Source organism: Prunus dulcis, chromosome 8 (assembly GCF_902201215.1).
Source record: "Prunus dulcis chromosome 8, ALMONDv2, whole genome shotgun sequence".
Taxonomy (NCBI): domain Eukaryota; kingdom Viridiplantae; phylum Streptophyta; class Magnoliopsida; order Rosales; family Rosaceae; genus Prunus; species Prunus dulcis.
The window spans coordinates 1,360,922-1,374,617 of NC_047657.1; the positions used below are offsets into that span (position 1 = coordinate 1,360,922).

At 37.5% G+C, this 13,696-nt stretch overlaps 2 protein-coding genes across 2 annotated transcripts; one reads left to right on the top strand and one right to left on the bottom strand.

Annotated features, from left to right (window-relative positions):
- Positions 1-122: 122 nt before the first annotated feature.
- Positions 123-9,626, top strand: LOC117638881 (putative transcription elongation factor SPT5 homolog 1). Its single transcript, XM_034374039.1, has 22 exons — positions 123-684; positions 2,005-2,243; positions 2,331-2,474; positions 2,590-2,748; positions 2,817-2,900; positions 3,147-3,217; positions 3,314-3,671; positions 3,795-3,950; positions 4,086-4,183; positions 4,269-4,317; positions 4,387-4,539; positions 4,634-4,777; positions 4,894-4,987; positions 5,119-5,277; positions 5,358-5,406; positions 5,505-5,599; positions 5,882-5,960; positions 7,356-7,410; positions 7,496-7,613; positions 7,716-7,859; positions 8,686-8,783; positions 9,288-9,626. The coding sequence occupies exons 1-22, from the start codon at positions 348-350 to the stop codon at positions 9,528-9,530; spliced, it is 3,126 nt and encodes a 1,041-aa protein (XP_034229930.1). The 5' UTR covers positions 123-347; the 3' UTR covers positions 9,531-9,626.
- A 659-nt stretch (positions 9,627-10,285) lies between these two features.
- Positions 10,286-12,728, bottom strand: LOC117612246 (alcohol dehydrogenase). Its single transcript, XM_034341011.1, has 10 exons — positions 12,609-12,728; positions 12,330-12,466; positions 12,162-12,208; positions 11,730-12,055; positions 11,564-11,646; positions 11,365-11,440; positions 11,094-11,155; positions 10,899-10,994; positions 10,650-10,811; positions 10,286-10,514 (listed from the first exon to the last, which is right to left on the bottom strand). Exons 1-10 carry the CDS (start codon positions 12,649-12,651, stop codon positions 10,398-10,400), a joined length of 1,149 nt encoding a protein of 382 aa, XP_034196902.1. The 5' UTR covers positions 12,652-12,728; the 3' UTR covers positions 10,286-10,397.
- Between the last annotated feature and the right edge of the window lie 968 nt (positions 12,729-13,696).

A 13,696-nucleotide genomic window follows, 5' to 3' on the forward strand; every position in this document is an offset into this window, starting at 1 on the left:
TCTATATTCATTTTAATTACAAAAATCCATCCAGTCCAGCCCACCAAATAAACACTTCGAAGATTTTGATGGAGGGCATAATTGGTAGTTTACAGGAAAGGAAATTAAAGAGGCGATTTCAGGAGATTGGGGAGGGGCGGCAATAATATTCCCCTAAAATAAAACACCCCCAATTTGTTTTTTGGTCGAAGAAAAAAAAACACCCCATTCGCCCAACAGCTCACACCCCAAACAAAATATAAACATCCCTTGGTTAAATTGTATTTGCTATTTGCTAAGCACCACTGCACTCTTTCTACCGAAAACCCTAGAACCTCAAATTTGATCCCATCAGCGGACAGACAGCCATGGCTCGTCACAGAGACGAAGATGACGATGAGATGGACCCAGAGGAAGAGGACGAGTACGAACCAGACCAAGTTATAGACGAGGATGAAGAAGAGGAAGAGGAGGAGCAGCGAGGGGGACGACGCTCCAGTCAGAAGCGGAGGAGATCGGATTTCATCGACGATGCTGCAGAGGAGGACGATGAAGAGGAGGAAGAGGACGACGAGGATGATGAGTCTTATGGTGGTGGTGCGAGTCGTAAGCGGAGGAATAAGAGGCCCAGTGGGTCGCAGTTTCTTGATATCGAGGCTGAGGTCGATACCGATGATGAGGAAGATGAAGATGAAGGCGAGGACGGTACGCTCTGCTGTGCCTCTACTAACCTCATTTTTCTTAATTTTTAGAATTTTGTTGCTTTTGTTTGGAGATTTAGGGTTATGAATACAGACTGGGTTGGAATGTAGGTTATAAGCGATTTGGGGGATTAATAAATGGTTTAGAATTTGTAGGTGTTGAATTCTGGTACTGAATTGTAATTGATTTGGGAATGGTAGTCTATTAGTATTGCGGGTATCCTTTGGTTACAATTTTACTTAGGCTCCTCCAAGGTTCAAGATTGAATTGTGTAAATATTTGTTTTCTCATATGCTTTCCAGGAGAAATGAGTTTGGCACAATTCGTTATAACTTGTGCCCAGTTTTAGGCAAGGGTGCAGTATTATGTTCACACCAATGCTATTTGTTGTGTTCTTCATACTTTGGGAGGTTTTCGCATTGCATTACTGTTGCTATTTTTAATGTCTCATATTATGTTTGTTTTATGATTACTTTATCATATTGTTTGGGGTGCTTTAAAATCAGGAATTAGGTTCAATCAAGATTGGATTTAGTAGTTTGGAACACTTGACCCTGTAGTCATAAGTGAAAAAAGTGTTACTTATTTAAAACAATAAAAGGTTAGGAAGTTTGATAAAAGAGGTCTGAGTACGGGAACAACTGACATTTTAGGAGGCAATAGAGATCTTGGTCCAATCTCCCTCCTGTCTTTACTGGGAGCTGTAGTAAACACCAATGGCCCCGCAAATCTGTTTAGAAAGCTCATGCTCGTGATCACGTTAGATTACAAGGTCTTCATTTCCCTGAGTGAATAACAAGAGATATCACTGATTTTGCAGCTTCAAAAATGGCCAAACATGTGTTTAATCCTTTTTCTTTAGTTTTCTATTAACGGTGTTTGTGAGACTTGTGCCATGAGAAAGCAGACCCGTGCTTTGCTAGGAATATGGTAAATAAGATTATGACCCGGAGGGGTGATGGCTTTCTCTTAAGTAATGGAGGACAATGAATAAAGCTTTAGAACCAAGGATAAAATGAAAGTACTGTTTATGTCAGCTCTTTTTCCTTCAGTTTTTATTAATCATTTCCATGGAATTCAATCTTCCAAACAGGTTATGTATATATCTGTTCAAATTTTCTTTTGTTAAATTGATTCTGTTTAGGATTTGTTTTTAATTAGGGTGTAATCCTTGTTATCTTCAGAAGTGCGTTATGATTATTTTCTGCTTTCTTTTGATGTGAATAATTATGTAAATTAGAATTCATGGTGGATGTCTAGTAGATTTGTTTAGTTGATCCTTTCTTGTGTATTAGTGATGATGGTAAAAGAGTCTTTGTGCAGACTTCATTGTTGATAATGGAGCTGATCTACCTGAAGACGATGATGGTAGAAGGATGCATCGTCGTCCATTGCTGCCTCGAGAAGATGAGCAAGAAGATGTTGAAGCGCTTGAGAGAAGAATTCAAGCGCGGTATGCAAGGTCGAGTCATACAGAATACGATGAGGAGACCACTGATGTGGATCAGCAAGCTCTTTTACCTTCTGTTAGGGATCCAAAGTTGTGGATGGTGAAATGTGCGGTATGATTATTTATCGTAGCATGATATTAATGTTATAGTTCCCAATTTTGAGAGAATACTTATGATATCTGCACTGATGCCTGTCAGATTGGTCGTGAGCGAGAGGCAGCTGTTTGTTTAATGCAAAAGTATATTGATAAACCTGAACTGCAAATCAGGTCTGCTGTTGCTCTAGACCACCTTAAAAACTTTATATACATTGAAGCGGACAAAGAAGCCCATGTGAGGGAGGTATGCCTTTGTTGGTGTATGCATAATTTTTGATGATTTATGTATTTGCACTTTAGGCTATTTTTGGCATTTGTACATGCTTATGTCTTTGATTATTGTATTTGTTTGGTTTTAGGCGTGCAAAGGTCTACGCAATATATTTGCCCAGAAGATAAATCTTGTTCCAATCAGAGAAATGACTGACGTTCTGTCGGTTGAAAGCAAGGCAATTGATCTTTCTAGGGATACTTGGGTCAGAATGAAGATTGGGACATATAAAGGAGACCTTGCCAAGGTATGGACAGTATATTTGCTTACAATATCTTGTGATTCTTTGTCTAACCTCTAAGCTTATTGTTATAGGTTGTGGATGTCGATAATGTGCGGCAGAAAGTTACAGTAAAATTAATTCCAAGGATTGATTTACAAGCTATTGCAAATAAACTGGTAAAGTTTGTTACATATTTTCTATTTTTAGATGAGTCTCACTGTCTCAATCTTCAATGTGTAAATGTGCAATCTTTTTTATTTATATTCCTATTATGTTCATTCATTGAGGTTGCATTCCTATTAAATTAATTCCTAGGATTGTCTTTGTTGTAATATTCCCACCTCTCCCGTAAGCACTTATTATCATAGCATAGTATTATCAATTTATTTGGGTAATTTTGAGATGACTTGTTTATGATACAGGAGGGCAGAGAAGTTGTGAAAAAGAAGGCATTTGTTCCTCCTCCACGTTTTATGAATATTGATGAAGCAAGGTAATAACTAAACGCTTCCTATTACAATGCTGTCTCCACTCAATATATGGTTAGATTAACGTCTTACACTGTTTGTCCCATATGTACTCTTCTCAGAGAACTGCATATTCGTGTAGAGCGTAGACGAGATCCGATGACTGGTGATTACTTTGAGAATATTAATGGCATGCTGTTTAAAGATGGTTTCCTGTACAAAGCAGTATCAATGAAATCGATTAGCTCTCAAAACATACATCCCACTTTTGATGAACTTGAAAAATTTCGGAAACCCGGGGAGAATGGTGATGGAGATATTGCCGGTTTGTCAACTTTATTTTCAAACAGAAAGAAGGGGCACTTTATGAAGGGTGATACAGTTATTGTTATCAAGGGAGATCTTAAAAATTTGAAAGGATGGGTTGAGAAAGTTGAAGAAGAGACTGTACATATCAGGCCCGAAATTAAAGAACTTCCAGTAAGAATTACTTTTTCGGGTGCTTTTTGGTTGTGATATCTAAATTTTTTGTTAAAAGATTCTTACTGCTTCACTGGTTTAGTGGTGTGACCACTTGTTCTTATTGGGGATTTCATTTTCCAGAAAACTCTTGCCATAAACGAAAAAGAGCTTTGCAAATACTTTGAACCTGGGAATCATGTGAAAGTTGTATCTGGTACTCAGGAAGGTTCAACTGGTATGGTTGTTAAGGTTGAGCAGCACGTGCTCATCATTTTATCTGATATAACGAAGGAACATGTGAGTGATTTATTTCTCTACTCTATTAAAAATATATATAGATTTCTCTACTTCAATAAGATCACATAGTGGATTTCAGGAATAGTTTTCTACTAAATAGAATGTGAACATTTTATAATTATTTTTTGTTTGCAGATCCGTGTGTTTGCTGATGATGTTGTGGAGAGTTCTGAGGTGACATCTGGTATTACCAGAATTGGTGCATATGAGCTTCACGATCTTGTTCTACTGGCGTGAGTTGCTATTCCATGGGCACCAGTCATCTGTTCTTTTTCATGTTTAGTTATTTAACTTTATTTTGTGCCTGATGTGGTGCAGTAATAATAGTTTCGGTGTAATCATTCGCGTGGAAAGGGAAGCATTTCAGGTATGTAATCATAATTTACAATTGCCTCATCCTCCTTTTCTGTGTTTTCTTATTTTCAACTGTTTCCAGGTTCTTAAGGGAGTTCCTGACAGACCTGAGGTTGCCCTTGTCAAGTTAGGAGAGATCAAGTGCAAGATTGAGAAAAGTTTTCCTGTTGAAGTGAAGTATAAACACAAAGTATCTGTGAAAGATGTTGTGAGGGTCATTGATGGCCCTTGCGAGGTGAGATGAGATCTATATTTCCTGCTTGGTTTTCCTCATTGCAGTATTTCATAAATCTCAGGCTATTATTTTTTCACTGCTTTTCGTATGATAGGGGAAACAAGGTCCCGTGGAACACATATACAGGGGAGTCTTGTTCATTTATGATCGCCATCACCTAGAGCATGCAGGCTTTATCTGTGTTAAGTCCCATGCTTGTGCTCTTGTGGGAGGATCACGTGCGAATGGTGATAGAAATGTAAACCCTTTGTGCTCTTATTTGTGGATCTGAACTCTTTATTTCTCATGGGTATAATTTTTGTTATTAGTTCTGATTGTTGATGCTTTTGTCCCACTCCTCTATCTAACCTACAGGGTGATACCCACTCAAGATATGACCATCTCAGAACTCCTCCTCGTATTCCCCAGTCGCCAAAGAGGTTTTCTAGAGGAGGCCCTCCAAATAACTGTATGTTCCACATTTTTCAGTGCTCTCTTTTTTATTCATATTGTGACCAAATTCTCCTTTTTTCTCTTCTTCCATCATCTTTATTAGTTTATTGAACAAGTTTATAAATAGTTCTTATTTCTATGGTTCAGATGGAGGAAGAAATAGAGGTGGACGAGGGCATGATGGCTTGGTTGGGACTACAGTAAAGGTTCGCCAGGGTGCCTATAAGGGGTATCGGGGACGTGTTGTTGAGGTTAAGGGACCGAATGTACGGGTTGAATTGGAGTCCCAAATGAAGGTTGTTACAGGCAAGTCTACGTGTTGGGTTTCTTGTCTCCTTGGTTATTTATGTATCTTATGGGCCATAACACTTCTGTCATGCTTGCAGTTGATCGTAATTGTATTTCTGATAATGTGGCTATTACAACACCATATCGGTAATTATAAATTTCACTTCAGTTCTTTTTTCCTCTTTTTTTTTTTTTTAGCTTATTAGCTTATGCTTATTTCCAATTCTTATCTAAATGTGTTCCAGTGATACATCTCGCTACGGTATGGGAAGTGAGACCCCAATGCATCCTTCTCGAACTCCGCTTCATCCATATATGACTCCTATGAGGGATGCTGGAGGTTTGTTTCATTTTTTTTTTTTCCTTTTAAGATAGCGTAGTGTTTTGTATGAGTTCTAGTACTTAATTATTATTTTGGACTGTATCTTCTGGCAGTAACATTGGAAAATTAATATTTCAGTTGACCAATCAGAATTGCAACCCAGGGTCTATAATTTCTCAAAAGGTCCAATATACATTATTGGACCTTTTGGATAACAGTCAAGAAGATCTTATAAAAATGAAACTTTTTCGCATATGTTAGATGACTGATATATTTATTCATCTTTGGAACTCCTTGCAGCAACGCCTATTCATGACGGCATGAGGACTCCTATGCGTGACCGAGCATGGAATCCGTATGCACCTATGAGTCCAGCAAGGTTTGTGTTTCAATGGCATTAAAGTTATTTCTTTCTTTCAAAAGCGAGTGGTTGAAGAAATAATTCCTATCAAACGTAGTTCATTAAACCAAGTAGAAGATTGTTTCAGCGTCAATAAAATGGAAACTCTTTCTTTATTCAGGGATGAATCGTATATCCAGTTTTCATGGCTTGCATGATTAACTGCTCTGAGTTATTTTGCTTGTGCTATGCCAGTTCTCATGGCTTCCACCATCTACAATATTTGCAGGGATGTGTGTTATTATTGTATTATGAAACAACTTAGGTATGTGATTAAAAACCGGGGAAAAAAAATTAGATCTGTAACAAAAGTTTGGAAAATGGAAGATACAAAAAGTCAAATCAGACCTGTAAGAAAGGGATTTCTAGATTGCACTCTTATTATAGAGAATGCTGGTGTGGAATGCAATGACCTAAGGGATCTTCTATATTCCAAAAACTAATCAGTAGGATTATTTCTTTTCTTGGTCTGACCTAGTCCATCAGATTTGTTATGATAAGTTCAGTAACATCCTTATAGACTTCAAAATGAAAGTCAGGCTAGATCCCAATTAAACACTGATAAAGCGCAAATACATAACAAAAATGCCACCTCTTACCAAAGTTGGATGTTACTCCCCTCATTTCTTTTTCAAATTCTTTCCAAGTTTGGAATATGATAAATTTCATTCTATATGAAGGGTACAAATTAAGTAAAAAAGGTATGTCTAACAAATACATTACCTGATGTAAAAATATTCATTTTTCACGTCTTGATACCTTTACACAAATACATTGTCTTTGATGCGACATAATGCACTTTGTCACGACACTCTTATCTGTGTTCCAGATAACATTATGATTATGCAACATAGTTCACCTCTTTCATATCAGTATAAGTCTTGAACAGAACAAGTATAATACTTCTGTGTGCAAAATGGGGTGATGTAGGCATTTTGGGTAAAACCTGGGTGCTTTAGTTCCGTAACCAGTAGGAATGGCTTGGGGTAGCAAATAGGCACGGTTAGTATGTTGGTGCTGATGTGATCAGAGTAGTGTGAATGTTAACAAGAAAAGCAGAGAGGAGAATAAAGAAACCATTGGCAGTCAGTTTCATTAGCCCTCACTGGAGAAGAATTTCATTAATTAAACTTTAATACCCCGTAGGGCTTATCTGTTCCTCATAGGAAACAGATTTATTTTAGGACTCTAAAGGGATGCTATTTTACCACTCAACCGTGCCCCGTTGCATAAGGGGCTCTCAAATTGTGATTTTACTGTTGTATCTTCAACTACTCAAAGATTCTATAATTTATTCAGATAATTGCCGCATAAAAAGCTAAGTCTGCTTGTTTTCACTGATGTTTCTTGGAACCTTGATTGTGAAAAAATCAGGGATAACTGGGAGGATGGGAACCCTGCTTCTTGGAGTGCGAGCCCACAGTATCAGGTGAGTAACTAATGCATAAATGTCCTCATAGATGTAGCTTTAGTCTTTTTTCTGTATTAAGCAGCTGTAATGTTTTGGGTTTCAGCCAGGAAGTCCTCCATCACGAGCGTATGAAGCACCAACTCCTGGTTCTGGTTGGGCTAACACTCCTGGTGGAAATTATAGTGAAGCTGGCACACCAAGGGACAGTAGTTCTGCTTATGGTATAATTTTAGTTTTCATTCTTTTAAAAATTTGTGCGCTGACCTCTTTTTTTCATTTTTACGATCCCCTTGAGTTCCTCTCATTTTGTGACCCTGTTGCAGCAAATGCTCCTAGCCCTTACTTGCCATCAACTCCGGGTGGGCAGCCTATGACACCAAACTCGGCATCCTATCTTCCTGGAACTCCTGGGGGGCAACCAATGACACCAGGCACTGGTGGTCTGGATATGATGTCTCCTGTTATAGGTATGAGACTCAGTTTTTCTATTTTAAACCAGTATGAAGTCACAGTGCTGATTAGAACTCTTATTTCCCCTGTTGTGAACTGGTAGTTAGAACTCTTATTTCCCCTGCCGTTTAGTTTTCCCATAATACCCTTTTATTTTATAGACAAAGCGGTATTTTTGACTTATAAGGGAGGTAATTTATTCTTACAAAACACAATAATGCTTTTTCAAGGCCAAAGAATTGCATACCCAGGCGGTGCCCAATGGTTTTAGATTCTCCCCTTCATGGGATAACTAAGAATGCCCATTCCCAAGCCTCCGCAAACCAAACAGGGCCTAATTGTAAAAAATCCTGACGTTGACTTAAAACGTTAAGTCCAAATTTGACATGAATCACCTCTAATAAAATGTCTGCGTATAATCTTTAAATCATTTACTGTATTATGTGGTGCTTATGGAAGCAGGGAAAATGAATTATGTTTAAGGATTAAGAAATTACAGTCCAGCAGTTGTAGTCTGTTGTCCTCTTTCTCATGGGAATAGATTTGGCTTCCTATTATTTGCTCTTGTTATATAGTTTCTGATTTCTTTGGATCTTAATGCTAGTGTTTGTGCTTTCCTTTTCGTAAGTGGCCTCATTGTGTACGCCTGTGTACCGGGGCACTTCTTTTTGGTTCATAGAATTGTTTACTTATCCAACAAGAGAAAATATATTTTGATGCGACATGAGAGGAATATACTGTTACTTCAAATCTGATTTATTTATATGATATAATATCACTGGTCATTGCTTGGCTAGAGCTCTATACCCCCGTTTGAGTTCTAATCTTAACATCTTGTATCAGGTGGGGACAGTGAGGGACCATGGTTCATGCCGGACATATTGGTCAATGTACGCAATTCTGGAGAGGAAACTACTGGAGTTGTCAGAGAAGTGCTCCCGGTATGTCCTTAAATCATGCTCTTTTAAAATTTCTCTATCGATATTTACCAAGTACAATGATATTTGGACCTGCAAAGGATATGAACATGACGGATTTGGTGATTTCTACTAAATGAAAATCTAGAAATAAGTCATTATACGTTCACTTGTAACTCCTGTTGAGATATGGTGTAGTAGGACAAAAGATAAACGAATAGGCCTATAGAACTGTTTTGGATTGTAACTTGGGAGGGCCTTTTTAAGTTATCTCTGAAGCACCTGAGTTATTTCTGTCGAGGGTAACAAGGGTGGCTATGCTAATCATGAATGATGTGCCGTTGAAATTTCTTTACGTGTGCATGTGCTGCTTTATGCATTGTATTGTAGTTGATGTTGCTGATTCTAGAATGATCTCGTTGCAGTGTTTATCGCTTATCAAAATAGATACTAACAAATATTGTCTGGAGTACCTACCTGTGNTGATTATTATTTGAGATACTAAGTATATACTGTTTGGTGGTTCAGGATGGCTCCTGTAGGGTAGTTATAGGGTCAAGTGGCAATGGGGAAACTATAACGGCGCTGCCTAATGAAATGGAGGCAGTCGTACCCAGGAAAAATGACAAGATCAAGATCATGGGTGGCTCATTACGCGGTGTCACTGGTAAGCTGATTGGTGTGGATGGCACAGATGGAATTGTCAAGGTGGATGACACCCTTGATGTTAAGATATTAGACTTGGCTATTTTGTCAAAACTAGGCCAATAGTAATTTGGTGGGAACAAATAAAATTTCAAAATGTAAATTATTATTGATTTTTCTAATATTTCAAATTTTTGGGAGCAAAGATCCAATTTAGTGCTCTCTCTCTCTCTCTCTCTCTCATGCGAAACTGAGTAAAAGATCCACCCCAGGTATATCGAGTGTGACAACTGCTCTCTTTCAATGCAATGCCAAGCGCCCTTTTAATGAGATTTTTGTTTTACTTCTAGCCTATTCATCAATTAACATATAACAGACGACAACAAATGGAAGGAGAAACAAAATGAAAACTGAGACACCACCCAAAAAAAAAACTGAAAAACAATTTTTAGTATGTTCTCTCTTCATCCCTTATCTTTCTTCCTACCTGTCTCCATCCTTTCTTTTTCTCGTGTGTTCCCATTATCACTCTCAAAACAACAAAAATGGATTTATTTGCAAATAAAAATTCTGGTTTTACCTGTACTTGGAAGTTGGAAGAACCTTTCTTGGTTTTAATTTGTTGTTCACTGGTTTTAGCTAGACTTGATAGAGATTTCTTTCTCCTACACGTTGATCAATATGGCTGCTCAAAATTGTCAACATATATTGTAAATGAGTGCATGTTCAAGGCTGTACACATCAAGGGGCAAGGAGGTTGAATATATTTATTTATTTATTTATTTATTTATTTATTTATTTATTCATTGAATATATACACAGCAACTGTCCAACAGAAGCTCAGACATACACAGCATGAAAAAAAAAAAATGAAAAAAAAAAAACAGATTCGCACTCTTACATTACATGCAGACCAATTTTTAAAAAGAAAAGACGAGAAAGAAAAAAAATGAAAATTAGAATGTGCGGACACAAACATCAAGGATGAAGCTTTCATTCCTCCATGTGGATTATGCATCGAAGACCTTCCCCTTTAAGCATGTAATCAAATGCCTTGTTGATTTCTGAGAATGGGACTTTGTGGGTGATGAACTTTTCCAGCTCAAGTTCCTGCAACATTGTGGAGTTTCCAATTCAATTGATGTGTGCATAAATAAAACAAGCGTAGCACTTACACAGCAACTCATAACATAAAATTGGAAAAAAAGCATCAATGAAAATTAGCTTCAGCTTTGGCTAGCTTACATTATTCATGTACTTCCCCACCACAGAGGGAATGTCGGTTCGAGGCTTGTAATTTCCGAAGAAGGTACCCTTGAGAGTCCTCTCGTTCAGAAAGTTCACGGGATGCGTCTTGAAGACGGCCTCTTTGTGTGGTAATCCCACAAGAACAGCAACACCCCAACCCTGGAATAGAATTTTTGTGTTCATCATAACAAGATCACATCGAAACTTGAAAGAGAGAAATATGGAGCCAAAGGATTAGGAACATACATCATGGACACATTCAAATGCAGATATCATGGCTTCAACACTTCCAGTACATTCAACGCTTCTGTCCACTCCTCCATTGGTCAGCTCAGCAATCACCTAATAAGCAATCCATAAGAACAGCTCTTTAGAAACATGTTTAAGCAGGTACAAGGGAAACAATGTACAAAAAGAAATCCATGCCAGTAACAAACAAACCTCTTGAACTGGCTTTTTGTGGTCCTTTGGGTTCAAAAATTCGGTTACGCCAAACTTTTTTGCTGCAAACAATCAAGTTAAAATTCAGAGACATATGGAGAACATTTGCAAACATGAAAGTCAAAAAATAGAAGCAGAAAACACATCTACTTCTTATGCATTGTTCTCTTTTCTGATAAAAGGAGGCTTATTTCAAGTCACGTATATATCCTGAAATGCCAGATACTTTCCCAGAAATAAACAATTTACTTTTAGGAATTATATATCTCACCCTCTTCAAATCTGCTGGAATTCAAATCAACACCAATAATTCTTGAAGCCCCAGAAATCCTGGCTCCTTCAGCAGCCTGAATCAGAAAACAATTTATACATTTATTTTCCATCATACGCATAAACATACACCTAAACAAGCAGTGAAAGTGTCACATATATAAATATATGGCAGATAGCAAGAAATAGGAGAGACTCACTGCAAGGCCTACAGCTCCCAATCCAAAAACAGCAACTGTTGATCCCTTTTTCGGTTTTGCAACATTAAGAGTAGCTCCCAGACCTGAACATATATCCAGATAATTAAAAAATAAATTCCAATTAAACATTAAGCAAAATTCCAATCACACTTGTATATATGCATACCTGTGGAGATACCACAACTGAGGACACAGACTTTGTCCAGAGGAGCCAAGGGATTGATCTTGGCAAGGCAGCCAACATGAACAACAGTGTACTCACTGAAGGTGGAAGTCCCAACAAAGTGGTATATTGGCTTGCCTTTAATTGAAAATCTTGATTTCCCATCACTCAGCATCACTCCCCTGTCAGTGTTTACCCTGAGGAGATCACACATGTTGCTCTCTTCTGATTTACAGTGAGCACAGTCCTTGCATTCCCCTGTGAACACAGGCAGGACATGATCGCCGGCTTTAAGATCTGTCACGCCTTCACCAACACTCTCCACAATCCTAATTTGTAAACACACAAAAAATCCACGTTAGTTAATGCTACACCATATTATATGTTTCCTAGCTTCTGCTAAATTGAAAACAACTTTGATAGAAATTTACATACCCTCCTGCCTCATGACCATAAATTCTAGGAAACAAAGGGTTTTGTCCCTGCAATATAGAAAACCCAATTCAGATTTTGTGTGCTATATTTGGTTCTTGGCTTTCATGATCATAAAGAAATCTTGCTTAGGAGGAAAAAGAATTATAAATAAATAAATAAATGAAACACCTTGGCTTCCCAGAAGTAGACATCACTATGGCACAAAGAGGTATAAAGGATTTTCAAACGAACTTCATTTGTCTGTGGTGGTGCTACCTCAACTTCTTCAATCACCAGTGGCTTCCCTGCTTCCCATGCTACAGCAGCTACATAAACAAAACCAAAAACAAAAAACCCTTTACTCAATAAATCTCAGAAACATTAAAAAAAAAAAAACAGCAAGCAAGATGATTCTATAAATAGACAAGCCATCAATTTGTATACACATGGTTAGTTAGAGTATGATACCTCTGCAGCTTATGACCTGTCCAACAGTACTAGATTTAGACATTCTTCCTCCTCTTGGTTACTGAGAACTTGAAATTGAAACTCTGAGAAAGCTTTGTAGTTTGTAACAGACTTGTAACTTTTAAGAACAGTGTTAAGTTTCTGGTGTGGTTGGAAATAAAGGCAGCATGTGTGGGTATTTATACATCATCCCATAAAGGATATTGCTTTGTGATGTTGTCCTAGAATGGCAAAACCAAAACCATTCCAAGATTTCAGTTGTTAGGGATTTAGTCCCTGGCTTACAGGCAGGTTTAGCGAGTCTCCAATCAGATAAATTTTCATTGATGATTACTGCATAACTAAATAAAAATAGAAAGTTGCTCGATTATAGAATTGGAGGACTAGTGGTTTTGTCATCTTTCTGGTTAACCAAAGACAGAAATACGAGGATTAGTGGTGGTACTGGTATTGGACCCCAGTCCCCTGTTTGGTCGATTCTTTTTTTTGTTTTTCTTTTATACAGTCTTAACAAAGAAGTATCAAAATAAATATCAAGCAACTTGCTCCAAGAAAAAATTAAATATTAAGCAACCAATTACAGTAAGCGTGGGCTACACTGTTATGTCATCCTTTTAATATGCGAGACTAAAGTTGAAAATGCTGTCGCCCATGAATGATGCAACAGAACTTGTTGGATTGACATTGAACCATACGAACTAGGAAAAATGAACCAAGAGGCACAAGGGAATGGAGTCTAACCTAATGAAAAAAGGAATAGATTTGCAAACTAGTGCTCTTATGTTCGAATTCTCATCACACATTGGTAATTAAGAGGCATGAACAAGAATTTAAAAGTGTTACTTTGATCTTTCCGATAATTACTCATAAAACGATTTTGTGTAATGATTGAGAAATGTCAATAATCCAACTCACGTTTTTTACCATTATCCTTTGACTTGGAAAGAAAGAAACAAGAGGCACAGTAGTCATATTGATAAGTCTCTGTTTCAATTTTCAAACCCTGTTTTGATAAGAATAATTCTCGTAGCATAAAGTCTCTCGCTAGTGGGTTAAAAGATTACTGATTTTATACATTTTTTATATGA

Bases quoted from the DNA above. Each gene is read 5' to 3' on its own strand.
- LOC117638881 (XM_034374039.1), top strand. From the start codon at position 348: ATGGCTCGTCACAGAGACGAAGATGACGATGAGATGGACCCAGAGGAA. The intron at 4,184-4,268 runs GTGAGTTGCTAT...GATGTGGTGCAG, and splicing joins CACGATCTTGTTCTACTGGC to TAATAATAGTTTCGGTGTAA. The intron at 4,540-4,633 runs GTGAGATGAGAT...TTCGTATGATAG, and splicing joins TCATTGATGGCCCTTGCGAG to GGGAAACAAGGTCCCGTGGA.
- LOC117612246 (XM_034341011.1), bottom strand. From the start codon at position 12,651: ATGTCTAAATCTAGTACTGTTGGACAGGTCATAAGCTGCAGAG. The intron at 11,647-11,729 runs GTATGCATATAT...ATATATGTTCAG, and splicing joins CAGTTGTGGTATCTCCACAG to GTCTGGGAGCTACTCTTAAT. The intron at 10,812-10,898 runs GTATGTTCCTAA...ATTCTATTCCAG, and splicing joins CATTTGAATGTGTCCATGAT to GGTTGGGGTGTTGCTGTTCT.